Source organism: Maniola hyperantus, chromosome 27 (genome assembly GCF_902806685.2).
Source record: "Maniola hyperantus chromosome 27, iAphHyp1.2, whole genome shotgun sequence".
NCBI classification, from domain to species: Eukaryota; Metazoa; Arthropoda; class Insecta; order Lepidoptera; family Nymphalidae; genus Maniola; species Maniola hyperantus.
In genome coordinates this window covers 1,154,937-1,172,667 of record NC_048562.1, presented here as the reverse complement: position 1 = coordinate 1,172,667, position 17,731 = coordinate 1,154,937, and the positions used below count along the sequence as shown (strand labels likewise).

General features: G+C 39.4%; 1 protein-coding gene across 4 annotated transcripts in view; it reads left to right on the top strand.

The window, feature by feature from the left end:
* The first annotated feature begins 9,689 nt into the window (after window positions 1-9,689).
* Window positions 9,690-17,731, top strand: part of LOC117994665 (UBX domain-containing protein 4) — a 137,170-nt gene continuing 129,128 nt past the window's right edge. For 2 of the 4 annotated variants that reach the window (XR_011238287.1, XM_034982620.2), the window contains exons 1-8: window positions 9,690-9,916; window positions 10,709-10,846; window positions 11,873-11,998; window positions 12,618-12,902; window positions 13,269-13,435; window positions 13,944-14,051; window positions 15,124-15,219; window positions 16,290-16,437. Coding sequence is in view for 3 of the 4 variants with exons in the window: in XM_034982620.2 (XP_034838511.1) it covers window positions 9,835-9,916; window positions 10,709-10,846; window positions 11,873-11,998; window positions 12,618-12,902; window positions 13,269-13,435; window positions 13,944-14,051; window positions 15,124-15,219; window positions 16,290-16,437 (1,150 nt within the window). In the remaining variant the exon portion in view is untranslated. The remainder of the gene's footprint in view (window positions 9,917-10,708; window positions 10,847-11,872; window positions 11,999-12,617; window positions 12,903-13,268; window positions 13,436-13,943; window positions 14,052-15,123; window positions 15,220-16,289; window positions 16,438-17,731) is intronic. The other 2 variants (XM_069507959.1, XM_069507960.1) reach the window with 2 other exon arrangements.

Below are 17,731 nucleotides of genomic sequence, written 5' to 3'. Positions count from 1 at the left end.
GATGATCTCTCATCGACTTGATAATTACAAACTACGGTGACGAGACGAAACTCAGGCAAGACTCAAGACGCGTCGACTAATGTTCGCGACTTCGTCCGCGTGGATTTAGGTGTTTAAAAATCCCGTAGGAAGTCTTTGATTTTCCGAGATAAAAGTAGCCTAGGTATGTCCTTTCCCCAGATGCAAGCTATCTCTGTACCAAATTTCGTCAAAATCGGTTGGACGGGTGGGCCGTGAAAAGCTAGCAGACAGACAGACACACTTTCCCATTCATAATTTGGTATGGAAATATAATATTAGTATGGATTAGGAGGAAGGATTTTGCAATTAGTCCACGCGGATGAGGACGCGGGAATAAGCTAATACCTACTGGCACCGATTACGTTGTCTTTCTCTAAACTAAACTTAGAGTATCTGCATCCTTTTCTTTTTAACAATGCTAAAAGGGGTAGAACATGAACTTTACATTTAAAGACTCTATTTTAGTGCACGCTACAAATACAGTAGGCTCGCGACTGTGCGCTAAAATCACGGGGTTTACCATCTAAAAATTAAATTTAAAACTGTCAAACTACGTCTGTCCTTTTCATATTATATTAATAAGAAGAGGATGCGAATACTCTAAAATTAGGTTGTGCTCAGAATCAGTAAGTATCAATATAAATGTTTCCGCAAATAAAGAATCTTTGAAGCTATAGTAAAATATACTTATAAGTTATAGTCTGTGGCTATAAATATAATCTGTGCGGGATAATTTGGCGCGCTGTCACCGGCGGAAGGGGCGTGGCTTCCGGCCGCGCTCCGCTGCCGCCAAGTGAGATCCCCTAATGGCCGCCAGATAAGTTGAGCTACCCTCATAATATAGACTAGCCACTACGTAGGCTCTTAATATTATTACGTAAACTAATTGAAAAATCCTATTATACCTGCAGGAAAAACATCGTGAGGGAACCCGCAGGGCGATTGTCTAAAACCTGCATCAATCATTATTACAATCTCAATTGTTCTGATTGGCTGAATTTGTGCGATTCGTGTTGCAACAATGCATTGTGGCCAATAGTGAGCGAGCATTAACCAATCAGAGATGATTGCGATCGTGACATTGTAGCTGTCAAACAACCGCGGTAGGGCCACTGCATGCCGGACAGTTCTCCATAATGTTCTCAAAGGTGTGTGACGTCTACCAATCCGCACATGGCAGCGTGGTAGATTATGGCCAAAATCCTTCTCACTCTGAGAGGAGACCCGTGCTCTGTAGTGAACCGTGGGCTGATCATGATGATATATACCCCTGAATAATTAATGGACAAATGAAAATGGAAGGGCAGTCATAACAAGCATTGGCGCTCGGGTAATTACAAATCAATATTTATTCGATAATGGCCCACAAATTGTAGGTACGTAATTGCCACTTACCTAATTTGCCTCTGTATGTTCTACAAATTACTGGGTTTGCTACAATATCTGTGTTATTAGTTGTCATTGCTTATAGCCAGTTTAGGGTTGGCAAGTTTTTAGGGTTCCGTACCTCAAAATGAAAAACGGAACCATTATAGGATCAGGACTTTGTTGCCTGTCTGTCTGTCTGTCTGTCAAGAAGCCTACAGAGTACAGAGTACCTATTTCCCGTTGACCTAGAATCATGAAATTTGGCAGGTAGGTAGGTCCTATAGACATTAGGGGAAAAATCTGAAAACCGTGAATTTGTGGTTACATCACACAAAAAAAGTGGTCATAAACTAAAAACTAGTATTTTCAATTATCAAAGTAAGATAACTATATCAAGTGGGGTGTCATATGAAAGGGCTTCACCTGTGGATTCTAAAACAGATTTTTATTTATTTTTATGAATCATAGTTTTTGATTTATCGTGCAAAATGTCCAAAAAATACGACTGTACTACGGAACACTCGGTGCGCGAGTCTGACTCGCACTTGGCCGGTTTTTATTAGGTATTTTATAATAAAAAACAATTTTAATCATATTTTAATGATCTCAAAAAATGTTTTTTAAACTGTTTTTGTCCCTGAGCCAGTGTATCGTTTTAAGGGTTCCGTACCTCAAAAGGAAAAAGATACCCTTGCTGTATCACAGTATAGGTACAGTGCTTCTCCGGGACAAAAATAGCCTATGTCCATCCCTCTCTATAAATCTCTGTTTTGTATCCAAATTTCGTCAAAATCGGTTAAACCACTGAGTAGAAAATAAAAGCTTTGTTTCTGGTTATCTGTGGGTTAAACGGATGGGCCGTGAAAAGCTAACAGACCGATAGACAGACACACTTTCGCATTTATAAAATTAGTATGGACTAAGTAGCTTATGCTCGCGACTTTGTCCGCGTGGACTACACTTTCAAACTCTTATTTCACCCCCTTAGAGGGTGAGTTTTCAAAAATCCTTTCTTAGCGGATGCCTACGTCATAATAGCTATCTACATACTAAATTTCAGCCCGATCCGTCCAGCAGTTTGAGCTGTGTGTTGATAGATCAGTCAGTCAGTCACCTTGCCTTTTATATATTTAGATTTATAATTCCATGGACGTATAATTTGATAATACGCGACTGCAGCGTGCTTAGGCATTAAATTTGGGGTTCCCACTTCCCTGCACCCCCAAATTGTAACTGACCCCGGTTTAGTAACTAGGGTGACCAAGTTAATATAACAAATACATTGGATAACATTGAGTTTCATCGTAATCTCTATCATCATTATCATCATCAGCCTGTGGACGTCCACTGTTGGACATAGGCCTACCCTAAAGAGCGCCCACCCACCACTTTCCGCCAGCCTTTTTATATCGTCGGTCCATCGTGCTGGAGGGCGTCCCACACTACGCGGTCTCCACTCAAGGACTTTCCGGCTCCAAAGGCAACCGCCTCTATGACAGGCATGACCTGCCCACTGCCACTTCAGCTTGCTAATAGTTTGGGCTATGTCAGTGACCTTGGTTTTCCTGCGAATCTCCTCATTTCGGATCTTATCCCTCAGGGAAACTCCTAACATAGCCCTCTCCATAGCTTGAATTTGAGTAATCTCTATGTTACAATCATAAGTAAGTAATATCTGTAAGTACCTACCTACTTCCTAATATCCTAAACTAGTAATAGATGTTATGTCTAAAATTGTGAAAGTGTAAATAATTTCTACTCTTCACGCCCATTGATATAGAATAGTAGGAACCAATCACGAACAAAATGATATCGTTCAAGTGGCCAGGTTTGCACATAATAGGTAGGTACTAGGTATAGATTCGAAGTATATTTTTAAAATGAGATCAAAAATATTTATTCTAAAATGAAACTTAACATCTAAGCAATAGGTAAGTCAAGAATTTTAACTAATTTGAAATAAGGTCAGTGCTTTTATTTTTAACCATTTTGAGGCACCAACCAATCACAAATATGTTTTCAAAAAATATTCGAAATTCAGTTCGAAAATGTTCTCAAAAATATTTTAAATTCAATTTGAAAACATAGTTTCATTTGTGATTGGTTGGTGACTCAAAATCATTAGACAAAAAGCCATTGAGCTTTGAGCAAACGTGCAAAATTTAACTCCTCACACGCCGTTTTAACTTAGTCTCAAATTTCATGTCAAAAGTGCGATTTTATTCCCTATTTTAAAGGTAAACTCGTACTTTTGACATGACAGTTTTTTTTTAAATTACTAACATAAAGAATGTTTAACAACCATACCCATAGTTGATCCATAGAGTTAAAATGGCGCGTGAGGAGTCATTTTGTACGGACTATACCTACCTACTTGAATTGTCCTTAAAAAAATTGGATGTAAGTAAATAAGGTCACCCTACTCCCGCCCTACGCGGTTTGTGTTGATCGATTGATTTTAAACAATGACATCACACAAAACAACGAAACTAAGTTAAGAATAATAAATTATTATTGTTCTTGTTGTAAAAATTAGCTGCAACATTAATTCAATTTCAACAAAGTTATGGATTCTGTGGTCTATGTCTCAGACAAATAACCAACCAATAATAAAACCTGACATTGCATATTGGCTAATCTGTGTAAAGCCAGAAGAATGCAGAAGAAGAACAAAAAAAAACCAATAATAGTAAAATACCAAGCGAAGTGTAGGTATATGGAAAAGCTCTGAAGACGTTAGTTCACAGAGTAGGTTCATTGAATATAGGTGTAGTTCCGATTTTCGCCACGCGCCAAGTTAGCCTTGTCGCACTATAAGTAGGTAGGTAGGTATAAGTCGTGTAGATAATAGATATCGACACAGGAATGTAAATTAACATTCCGTCCCAAGTCGCAGATGCAAATCGAGTCCACACATCAGAGGACGGTTTAAATCTAATTTGGAGCCAAATGACAATTAACGGAGCCATCAATGCTGAACGAGGGCCTTCACTTGTTACGACATGATGAAAGATCGAATCAAGATACAAATACGATGTCGAACTAGTGTCGAACTCGAGTCGATTGAACTCGAGTCGAACTAGAGTAGAACTCGAGTCGAACTCTACTTGAACTAGAATTGAACTCAAGTCGAACTCTATTCGAACTAGAATCAAACTCGAATCGAACTAGTCGAACTCGAGTCGAACTAGATTCAAGCTAGAGTCGAACTCGAGCCGAACTGGAGTCGAACTAGAGTCGAATTGGAATCGAACTCGAGTCGAACTCGAGTCGAACTAGATTCAAACTAGGGTCGAACTCGATTCGAACTCTACTACAACTAGAGTCGAATTAGAGTTGAACTCGACTCGAACTAAAATTGAACTAGAGTCGAACTGGAGTTGACCAAGAGCGAACTCTTGAACTCGAAAGAAGGAACAATAATAGTTAGATAAGTATAAGTAGATATGTATATCCGTAGTCCGCGACAGGTGGAGATGGCAATCAGGGTATGAGGCGGGGGACGCCCCGCACACCACATTACCCGCGTTCGCTCACACAGGGTTAGTCAAAGTCAAAGTCAAATGATTTATTCATAATAGGTAATAAATTACTGTTTTTGATGGTCAGATGTTGGATGGTTAGCGCGGGGAATGTATGGGTGTGCGGGGCATTCCTTCTCCGACAGCCATCGCACATTTCATCTCAGGTATAAGTACTTATCGTATCTTAACAATCACTTTATATCGTCCAGTAAAACGTAATTAAAGGCGTTTCTGAACGTTTTGTAACGATGAGTAGAGCTGTCAACTTGACAGATTGAAATGGGCGCGGTTTTTGACGTCTTTTTGCGCGCGACCGCGTTCACGCGTGTACGATGCGTTTTATTTTTGGAAAATTTTTCGAGCGCATCTTTTAATGGCTAATGGTGCAATGAATGTTTCAATTTTAAAGAGAATAAAAAGAGTTCAATTGTTACACTAATAGAAAGAGAGCCAACGTGTGCCAGACCTTCGTTAGGTATTTATAAAATCTGAAAGTTTCTCTGCATGTTGCCCCAAACACAGGGAGGAACGTTTGTTTAGATCATGGTGGCTTTGGCCTTTGGGAAATAACAGGTAATAAATATATAAGATTTTTTACTTCAAAGTAAGTTAAAGTGTAGTTTTTTTAGGTAGGTATATTTTCTTCGGCATAGTATTAGCAAAATCGCGGGCTTCATCGTCGTCTTCAACTTCGTCTCCAAACGTCACATACGTATATAAGAGACAGAGACAACGCTCTACAAGGCCGAAGTCTCATTCTTAAGGTCGATGTACAGTATTTCTTGCCGGCTACTATAACTGAATCGTATCGAACACAAGATGAACTAGAGTCGAACTCAAGCCGAACTAGAATCGAACTCATGTCGAACTCGAGCCGAACTAGAATCGAACTCATGTCGAACTCGAGCCGAACTAAAATCGAACTAGAATCGAACTCATGTCGAATTGGAGTTGTCAAAACAGCAACCCCAATTTTCTGCAGGAAAATGCCAACATCAAAATATTATTACCGGAAATGGTTCTTTTCAGCTCACTTGCGCATTAGCTGGTCATTGAAACATGATGTATGGCGTTCTATTGATACTAACTTATGAGTTATGAATCTTATGAACTACCCTCCAATTTGATACACCTACTACCTACCTACTAACTGACTTGTCGTGACTTTGCACTGGTGATTTTTTACGACTGACTGTCTAGTGCGAGTCGGACAATCGTACAAGATTTATAGACACTACTAGCTTATTCCCGCGACTTAGTCCGCGTGTACTACACAAGTTACAAAGTACAAACCCCTATTTTACCCCCTTAGGGATTACATTTTCAAAAATCCTTTCTTAGCAGATGCCTACGTCATAATAGCTATCTGCATGCCAAATTTCAGCCCGATTCGTCCAGTAGTTTGAGCTGCGCGTTGATAGATCAGTCAGTTTTTCTTTTTAATATTAAATGTACTTTTAATTTTTTTTTGATAGATACAACATTGTATGAAATATGTACTTATTTGTTTTTGATCAGGACAACGGAAGCGGAACAAACCGTAAAAGAAAATCCCAAAAAATGTTTGTTTCTTTTGGTCGCAGCTTACAAACTACTAAGTAGATATACATACCTATGAATTGCTGTATTCAGTATAATTTAGTTTTTGGTCAACTTTTTACACCAAAATACCAAACCAGGTTTGTCATTTGTGACTCATTTTGTCTACGAGCTAGACACCTGTGACATGCGGACAGACAGACGGACAGTAGAGTTACATTAATCGGGCTCCATTTTTACCCCTTGGGTACGGAACTCTAAAAACGATGTTCCCAAAAAAAAAAGAATTTAAACTTACGTCAACAAATCACTAATAAGACGTCCCATATCCTCTCTATAAATAACCGAACGCAATTAACCAATTTGTTACCAAAGGCTGGCAACACGCTCGACTTGGTGTAGTTTATAGCCGGGCAACATTTTAGTTTCACTTTGAAAATGGAATGGAATGGTGTAGTTTGAAATGAGGCGCGAAATGCGTTGACGGTTTCGCGCCTTTCGGCTAAATATGGCTGAATGATGTTTTTGCAAATGACTGTGACAATGTTTCTCATGCTTTAACAGTTGGTATTTTTATCTGCTTGCTACATACAATCGCAGTCTTTTAGGGTTCCGTAGCTTTTTTTCCGAAACTATACGAACTATATACTGTTGAAACTTGATAAGTAGATGTATTCTGTGAACCGTATTAAGATTTTCACACAAAAATATAAAAAAAACAATAAATTTTGGGGGTCCCAATATCAAAATCTAGACAAGACTAACACACAACCTAGGCAAGACCAAGACACAACCTAGACAAGACCAAGATACAACCTAGACAAGACCAACACACAACCTAGACAAGACCAACACACAACCTAGACACGACCAAGACACATCCTAGTCAAGACCAGGACAATACCAAGACACAACCTAGGCAAGACCAAGACACAACCTAGACAAGACCAAGATACAACCTAGACAAGACCAACACACAACCTAGACAAGACCAACACACAACCTAGACACGACTAAGACAATACCAAGACACAACCTAGGCAAGACCAAGACACAACCTAGACAAGACCAAGACACCATCTAGCCACAACCTCGATAAAACCAAGACACAACCTAGACAAGACCAAGATACAACCTAGACAAGACCAAGACACAACCTAGACAAGACCAAGACATAAACTAGACAAGACCAAGATACAACCTAGACAAGACCAACACACAACCTAGACAAGACCAACACACAACCTAGACACGACCAAGACAATACCAAGACACAACCTAGACAAGACCAAGACACCATCTAGCCACAACCTCGATAAAACCAAGACACAACCTAGACAAGACCAAGATACAAGCTAGACAAGACCAAGACACAACCTAGACAAGACCAAGATACAGTCTAGACAAGACTAACACACAAGACAATACCAAGACACAACCTAGACAAGACCAAGACACCACCTAGACACAACCTCAATAAAACCAAGACACATCCTAGACAAGACCAACACACAACCTAGACACGACCAAGACACCATCTAGACACAACCTCGATAAAACCAAGACACAACCTAGTCAAGACCAAGACACAACCTAGACAAGACCAAGATACAGTCTAGACAAGACTAACACACAAGACAATACCAAGACACAACCTAGACAAGACCAAGACACCACCTAGGCACAACCTCAATAAAACCAAGACACATCCTAGACAAGACCAACACACAACCTAGACACGACCAAGACACAACCTAGTCAAGACCAAGACACAACCTAGACACGACCAACACACAACCTAGACACGACCAAGACACAACCTAGTCAAGACCAAGATACAATCTAGACAAGACCAAGACAACCTAGACAAGACCAAGATACAATCTAGACAAGACCAAGACACCACCTAGACAAGACCAAGATACTACCTAGACAAGACCAACGCACAACCTAGACACGACCAAGACACAACCTAGACAAGACCAAGACACAACCTAGACAAGACCAAGACACAACCTAGACAAGACCAAGACACCACCTAGACACAACCTCGATAAAACTAAGACACAACCTAGACAAGACCTAATATCATATTTTTCTAAAAGAGTTTGCGCGAGAGACCCTTCCAAAGTGGTAAAATGTGTCCCACATGTAACTTAGGTAAGTAGTTTTTGATTTATCGTGCAAAATTTCGATAAAATACGATTGTAGTACGGATTGTAGTGCGCTAGTCTGATTCGCACTTGGCCGGTTTTTTTTATTCTTGCTTGCAGCTTCTATGGGTGGGGACGCGGACTTGTCAGTGGTGTCGGATGTGCGGGGCAACCCCCCCGCCTCGTACCCTAATTGCCATCTCGACCTGTCGCGTACTATATACCTACCTACTCAGAGGCATGTTTCATTCAGCCTTTACGCACTTGAAAAATATGAAATCAAGCAATGAAAATTTTTCTATCCATGTTTTGCTTTTTATGAAATGGATGCGCGAAGACCTAAATAATCACTAGGTAACTAAACTGAACTTTTTTTTATTTTCTTCCCCGCTTTGAGGAAAACAAAGACGTCAACTTTTGACGAAAATCACTTTCTACTTTTTACATTATTATTGAAATAGGGTATTTTACCCTTTTTTGGAAAGTGTCTTAATTTGATCCTAAGGACCTAAAGTGATAATAAACTACCAAAAATTTACAAAAAATTTGTTTGATCGATAAGTGCAATAAAAATGCATTTTAATTTTGCATTTCAAATTTCACCGCGAAAACGCTACCCACCACTGCTACCCACCATCTTTTTTAGGTTCACGAGCTGTCATGATGTCACACAGATTGGTACCACCCGTGGTACCACCAATGAAATTGTATGTACTACTACGTATGTCGATGGGTACCACAGATTTTTACCCAAGCAACGGCATTTTCAGTGAAATTTGAGTGAAGTAATTCTAGTGTTCTATCGTAGTGATTTGATAGCGCCATCTATTATCCAGTAGCAAAAACATTTCCGCCATCTAGAGCACGACCTGTCACAAGGTCACATGAAAAACCATAGACATTTTGATTCGTAAATCTTCAGAAAAAAATATTATTTTGTGCAACGATTTACATTATTTCTTGTTGATTAACAAATGAAATTAAAAATTAATATGTATGTATCGTTTTATTTAATTTCTTGCACTTTTATTTTTGTCTGTGCCTGAAATGTCAAGTACAAAAATAAACCATAAATAAACACACGTCAAACTGTCAAAATCCATGGTGTCATGTCATCGTAATATTTTTGTATCGGTGAATAATCGTGAAAAAAAGAGAAAAAATTGCTAAATAGGAACGAAAAGTTTATACATAGCTGTACTGGGAATCTGAATTGAAAACGTGTTAAAATGCACTGGTTTGGAGGAACAATGGCTGAGGCCGTAACGCTTTCGAAACAAAAAAATGCCATTTTCGTTGTTTTTGTTGAAGGTAAGTCTTTGCGAACTATATTATCTTGTAAAAGTAAACTAGTAGCCACTCTTCCTAATATCCTCAGAGGAATTACTTGTAAAAGTGATTTTTTTTACGGAATTTTGAAAATTACGTCACTATGTCGTCATTGCTCTGAAGTATAAATAGTAAGTAAATATTTACTTAAATGTGTAATTTTTGGCCTTATCTGCCTGTTGCTGTACACAATCCTTCAATGTAGGTCTAGACTAAACGTCATAGATATATTACGCGACAGGTCGAGATGGCAATCGGGGAAGGAACGGTCCGCACACCACACAGCTTCCACGCTAACCCGGTGCGGGCGAGCCCGAGTGACGTGCGGAAGTGTGGAGCGTCCCCCGCTTCATACTCTGATTGTCATCTCGACCTGTCGCAAACTTTAGGTACATTGCAGAGGATTTACAACGTTCTCATCTTGACTTTTCGCTCATCTTGATTTCACTGACTTTTAATAAACTGACATGTGTTTACCTTTCTAGAGGGTCAGAGGTTCACAGCACGCGGTTTGTACGCGGCAGAAAAGAATGTACATTGACCTTAAGAATGACATTTTGGCTTTGTAGAGCATTGTCTCTGTCACTCATACCTATATGACGTTTTGTCGATCTCAACGGCTTTGAGAGTGCTCTACAAATCTGCTATCTCCTTCTAAGGTTTGATGTACTGTACTTTCAGCCACATACTGTACTTCATTATTGAGGGTTGAGGATGTAGAGGGTTCACAGATCCTTCCAGTCCAGATAATGATGATGATGAATTAAATTGTAGATGACAACCAGCACTCCAAGGAGTTAGCAGAGACGCTGGACGACGGTGCTGTGCTGAAGAGACTGTCGGACCAGAGCAACTTCCTGGCTGTCAAGCTGAAGAGTGGCTCCGAGAATTACACCTTCTTTGCGCAAATTTGTATCCTTTTGTAACAAGATGGCTGAGTTTGTTGTGGGATTCTTCTCAAACCAGGGTATGTTTGGAACCCTCGTAGCTTTAGTTTTTAAGTTTACGTAACTAATTTTCATCATTAACATCATTATCTTACAAATTCCACAATGGGATCTTGGACTGTAGTAATAAAATGATGTGATTTTTTCGTATAGCGGCAGTTTATGGGGCTAGAATTCATTATTAAAGAGAATAATCACTACCCCTATTATAAATGTGAAAGTGTGTTAGTTTGTTGGTTTGTCCTTCAATCACGTCGCAACGGTGCAACGGATTGACGTGATTTTTTGCATGGGTATAGATAAAGACCTGGAGAGTGACATAGGCTACTTTTTATCCCGGAAAACCAAAGAGTTCCCACGCGATTTTTAAAAACCTAATTCCACGCGGCCGAAGTCGCGGGCATCAGCTAGTGAAAAAATAAACTTAAAAACTTGTACAGGAACAAAGGGTTCTAGATACCCTCTTCCATACATGGAGGCCATTTTGTAATTTTTATTATTCGTTGTAATAGTAGTAATAGAAAGCAGAAGTAAGTAGGTGAAGAGAGCAAGATGAAAGAGAAGCTCTTCTCTGCAAAAATTTCAACTCTACATATTACAGTTCATGAGATACAGCTTGCTAACAGACAGACAGACAGTGGAGGCTTACAGAACCCTACAAAAAATGATCTAAGAACTTGAGAAGTAAAATTTGATTATTTATCCATATTGAATTTTTTCAAAGAATATTAAGTATCACAGTGAAGGAAAACATCCTGAGGAAACCTGCTTGCCTGAGAGTTCTTCATAATATTCTCAAAGGTGTGTGAAGTCGGCACTGGGCAGCGTGGCAGACTATGGCCTAGCCCTTCTCATTCTGAGAGGAGACCTGTGCTCAGTAATGGGCTGATGATGAGCTTATCATAATCTCTATGATGATCTTTTTGATAAACTTGTTTTAAAACCACAAGATAAAACTATTAACTATATAACTTCGTTAACTCTGTATCAGACCAGTTTGTACCAGTACCGTCTCTCTTCTTCATTGGACGCAACGGGACTCCCTTGGAAGTGGTATGCGCGGGGGTACAACCTGAACAACTAGCCACGAGGATTGATCGTATTTTGGAAGAACATCGTAAGTAAAATAGTACTAATAGCCCCAACTTCCAGTTTGCCCCAAAATGTATCGGGTGTCCCACTATACCATACCATAGTTTTCATGTTCTCAAGATCCACAGTTGTTTGTTAGTACGATTGACGCAGGTAGCCCTAAAGTAGCCCTATCTTTTTTTGATTTAACATCGTGATAGGCTAATATTTAACATATCGTCGATTCAAGACTAAACTGAGAGTTCCCTCACTCTAGCTTACTCTTAACTGTACCCCAAAGTTTCATTTTGCCCCAAGCGGATTACTGCCACTAGCCATGAGGTTGGAAGAACATCGTATTTAAAATAGCACTAATAGCCCCAACTTCCAGTTTGCCCCAAAATGTATCACAGTTTGTCCCAACTCCCACAGCATACTAAATTTTTCAGCAAGCAAAACTTTCACACATAAATTTTAACCTATTTCTAATAAGCATTAATTTATCATTGGAGACTAAGTTTAAGTGTTTTATATATCTACTAACTATTCATGTAATTCTAAATTTAATTATATAAAATATTGTACAAAAATAAATAAATAAAATAAAAAAGACATGTTTTTACGTATTTCATTTTCACATAGTTATATTTCATTTTTCTTTCTAGGCAAAGACCAAATGCCCGGCTCAGTCCAACCGTCAACATCATCCCGAGACATCAAAGATGAAACTGTCAATTTCATGCAATCCGAGGCATCCGCTTTGACAGCACAATCTCAGCCTAAACCTGTTGAAAAGGCCCCAGAAGCTGCCCCCAGTGTAATTCAGCCTGCCCCTAGTGTAGCTCAGCTGGCCCCCAGTGTAGCTCAGCCGGCCCCCAGTGTAGCTCAGACTGCCCCTGACGTGCCTCAGACTGCACAGAAAAATCCATCATCTAATGATGAAGAACCAGGTAAATATGTTTACACTAGCTTATGCTCGCGACTTCGTCCGCGCGTGAATTTCAACCCTCTATTTTATCCCCTTTGGGTTGAACTTTCAAAAATCCTTACTTGGCGGATGCCTAGATCATAATAGTTATCTGCATGCCAAATTTCAGCCCGATCCGTCCAGTGGTTTGAGCTGTGTGTTGATAAATCAGTCAGTCAGTCAACTATTCCTTCTTAGACCGGAGAAAATTTTAAAATTTAACAATTCCCCCTGCCGGGAATCGAACCCGGGACCTCCCACTAATAATACCACTGCGCCAGGGAAGTCGTCAAAAATAAATAAGCGTCGCTCTATGGGTTTGTCTGAGCTAATTTTGATAAAACTATAGAAACCTCATCAGGCCCCGCTGCCAAGATCCAAAAGACAGAACACCATGAAGTGACGCGGTCAGGGCAGGAGTATGACGTCATCTGCGACGGCGACGTGTGCGTCAGACGTCCACGCGTGGAGCAGGCTGGGCCCAGCCAGAGAAGCGAACCCACGACCCCCGAGACTGTAAGTACTTTAAGGCTCGTTATCATTTTGCACGATAATTCAAAAACTATGATGCATAAAAATAAATAAAAATCTGTCTTAGAATGCACAGGTGAAGCCTTTTCAAATGATACCACACTTGATATAGTTATCTTACTTCGAAAATTGAAAATCCTAATTATTAGTTTACGACCACAATTTAATTTTTTTTGTGTGATGTAACCACAAATTCACTTTTCAGATTTTTCCCCGAATGCCTGCTATAAGACCTATCTACCTGCCAAATTTCATGATTCTAGGTCAACGGGAAGTACCCTGTAGGTTCCTTGACAGACAGACAGACAGACAACAAAGTGATCCTATAAGGGTTCCGTTTTTCATTTTGAGGTACGGAACCCTAAAAATTGACATATCGTCGATTCAGGATCAAACAGAGAGTTCCCTCACTTTAGTTCATTCTGTCATTGATTAAAATGTTTTCTTTGATAAAGTTTCTTTGAGAACTAAATCAATTGAACACATTTTTCAGGCGCCAGTACCCGAGAGTGAAAGTGAGACATTGGTTGACGAAAAGGTAGAAAGAGCCAAAGAGCTTCTACTTGCTAGAAGGAGAGAGAAGGAGGAAAAAGAGAAGGAGGTAAGAAACTGGTGTTTGACAGCTGTGATAAACCATACAGGGTGTAACCAGTACGCTTAGTACGAGATTTTACGTCTCACCAACGTTCAGTATTCGAGTGTCGAAACACTTCCGTGTTATAGTAAACTGGATCTTAACTGCCTTGTTTTAAAGCTCAAGTTTGTCTACACATCTAAAGCCAGCGCTCCAAGCGGAAACGTTGCGAAATTAAGATCAGTGGCATTGAATTTTTGACTTTAATTCAAGGCTTTTTAGGTCCATTTTAATTTGACGTTATTGTGTTTCGACTCTAGCAACGTTGGTGAGACGTAAAATCTTATACTAAGCGTACAAAACACTGGCAAAAACAAAGACAGGTGATAGTAATGATGATTACTGATATTATGATATGATACCAAAAAAAAACGCGAAAAAAATTAAAACCAAATTCTATATTTTAAAAAACGATTAATATTCACGATTTATATTGCAAATAAAACATCTGACTGACGCTAGAGGTCAACGAACGTTACGTAAGTAAGTCACTCGAAGTCAATGCCGCGTCGTAGGTTTTTGTGGTATTTAATATGTAAGTTAGTTTTCGGAGTTATGTGCTTTCTAAGCACAGATAATTCAACGTCAAGAGTACGCATATACATTGTTTTGTGTGAAAACAAAATTGTAATATTTTGTTAAAAAAAACCTTTTTTTTAAAATTACTAACTACTACTTACTAACCATTAATTTTAAGTTTGTTTGTACCTTAGGCACAAGATGAATAAACTAGTTTTCTTTCTTCTTTCTTTCTTCTAAAATGTTGGCGGGGGACAGGGGAGAATGCTTTGTTGTGATTGGTGGACTCAAAAGTGACGTAATCAAGACAATGTGCGGAATGAGGGTACCGAACGGGCGTGGGCCGACTTTTATGCTAAGCTTGGCGATCGGGGGTGTCCGGCTATTAGACATCTATTAGGCTATTAGGTGGTGGTCTGTGGTTTTTAAGCAATTAAATATCATTTGTTCCCGTGCTCAGTAGTGGGCCGGCGATGACTTGAGATGGTGATGATTTTAATTTTATGATTTTGTTTTATAGTTGGAAAAACAAAAAGAAATGGAAAGACGTGCGGTCGGCCAGGGAGTTGCAGAGTTGAAGAAATGGCAGGCCGATCAAGAGATGAAGCAAATTCAGGTATGAAAAAAGAGGCATGAAACTTTATAGCTAGGTATGAAGGCGTACACTGGTATGTTTCTATTACTGTACATTTGATTCGAAGTTTAAGAGCTGAAGCAAATTCAGGTATGAAAAAAGAGGCATGAAATTTTATATCGAGGTATGTACGTCATATTATACTGGTGTGTCACAATAATTTATGTTGGGTATAAAAGTCATTCTTAATTTTGAAATTTAGAGCTGAAGCAGTTCAGGTATGAAAAAGGTATGAAACTTAATATCTAGGTATGAAGTCGTACACTGGTATGTTTCTATTACTATACATACATTTGATTCGAAGTTTAAGAGCTGAAGCAAATTCAGGTATGAAAAAAGAAGCATGAAATTTTATATCTAGGTTTTGTATACTGTCATATACTGGCGTAGATAGAGTAATAAAGGTAGATACAGGAACGTTTGCTTTCTCATTCACACTAAAAAGAGAGCACAGATAAAGTTACTAATGTGATAAACAGAGACGCAGCTAACCTATTTTTTCGTCCCTTATCGTGTAACTGTTTTTTTTTCAAGTATACATACAAGGAATGCAACTTTAGTTGCAAAACAAACTTTGAGAATTCGTGACGTAATTGTATTTCTTATTAGTTATTTACTTGTTTTCACATAAAAAACGTTTAATACAAATATTGTGGCTAATTCCTTTGTACACAATCTCTAAACTAAACTAAAATATCACGTCTAAATCTATTGCTATCCCTTTCATAATGTTGCTTGCGGAAAAGGAAAGCACTAGATTTAGACCTGTTAATTTAGTTTAGTTTAGAGATTGTGTACTAGAGAATCGGCGCCATTGACTACTGAACAATGGTAATAATTGTCGTGTTATTCATCGTTACGTCGTGCTATCGCTATCTCATACGCGGTTACACTGTACTTACATCTACCTTTATTACTCTATCTACGTATACTGGTTTGTCACTATAATACACGCGAATACTCTAAAATATAGTTGTGCTCAGAATCAGTACCAATGTCCTCCTATTTAGATGAGTTTAATTTTAAAGATTTTCTTACATATCTGGTTACAGGAAGAGAGAAAACGCGAAAAGATGGAGAACAATCTGCAAAGACAGCGTATTCTAGAGCAGATCGCTCAAGACAGGGCAGAGAGGAAGGCAAGAGAGCATCCTACGTCCCCCCTCCCGTCTGCACCTGCCTATGTCACTCTACCGACTAGTAAGTATAACTGCAAACTCCGCGCACGTCGCCTGCGTCCCATCCTCCGCCTCTTCCACTGTGCCCTCTGCTAGTCAGAGGGACACGCGCAGAAACCTCCCCTCCCAGGTCATTAGCCATAGCCAACAATATCCTCGAAGAGGGATTGGCAAATGCAGCAAATCCGTCAAGATTGTACTGTTTAACGCGTATTGCCAGTGCTTCTATACTTGCCAACTCTGGACAAATTTTCTCCAAAAGTCCTACACGGCATTGCGCGTGCAGTATAATGATGCTTTTCGCATATTGATGGGTTTGCCTAGATACTGTAGTGCCTCGAGTATGTTTGCCGAACCGAGAGTGCCTGATTTTTATGCGGTAATAAGGAAAAGAGTGGCTGCCTTCTGGGAGAGACTCCGGGCATCTCAGAACAGTATTCTACAGTAGACATGTGTCCGCTATAACTTAACTTAACTGAAAACCGCTGCCGTGCCTATAGCGTACCGTAGCGTTATTGTCGTAGCTAGCAACGGTTTTCAGTTATTATCTATGACGAACCACCTGACAACGCAACACTGCCAACTGGCAACTGACAATGCATTGTTTGGTTTTTTGGTAACTAGAAACGCAATAATTATGCCTTCTCTTTCTTTTTTTCACTCAAAGCTGAGAAGGAGCGGTTATTGGCTACCGGCTTAGTAACTAAGAACTTGATAAACCAAAGTCGACCTTATCTCTATTAAGCTAAGGCTTAACTGTACAAGTACTTGTCCATTACACTTTGATCTATCAATTTTAATACAGTTAGCCTTAGAGTAATAGAGATAAGGTCCTCTTTGGTTTATCAATCTTCGTGAAATGTTTTTGGTTCACTGGATTGTGTCAAACTATTCGTGCAGGCGTCCACTATAGTTTGACCTATGTCAATGATCATTATAATTAAACTTTGCTGCTATGAACTTAAGGTTGTGATTACTTCACGATATTCATGAAAGTAAAATTGGTTTTATTTTAGTGAATATGCGCGCGCTAGCTATACAGACGGTATTGATACGGCAGCTAGCTTAGTTACTACTACGGAAACCGCTGCGCGTTGCGCATATTTAAATTAGTGGAAACACAACTCTGATACCGATATTCGGCAACGGTTAACAATATCGGTATTGAAACTAAGTAACTGTTGATTAACCGTTGCCGTAAATAGCCAATAACGCCCATCTTTAATTGCCAGTGCTTCTATACTTGCCAACTCTGGACAAATTTTCTCCAAAAGTCCTACACGGCCTTGCGCGTGCAGTATAATGATGCTTTTCGC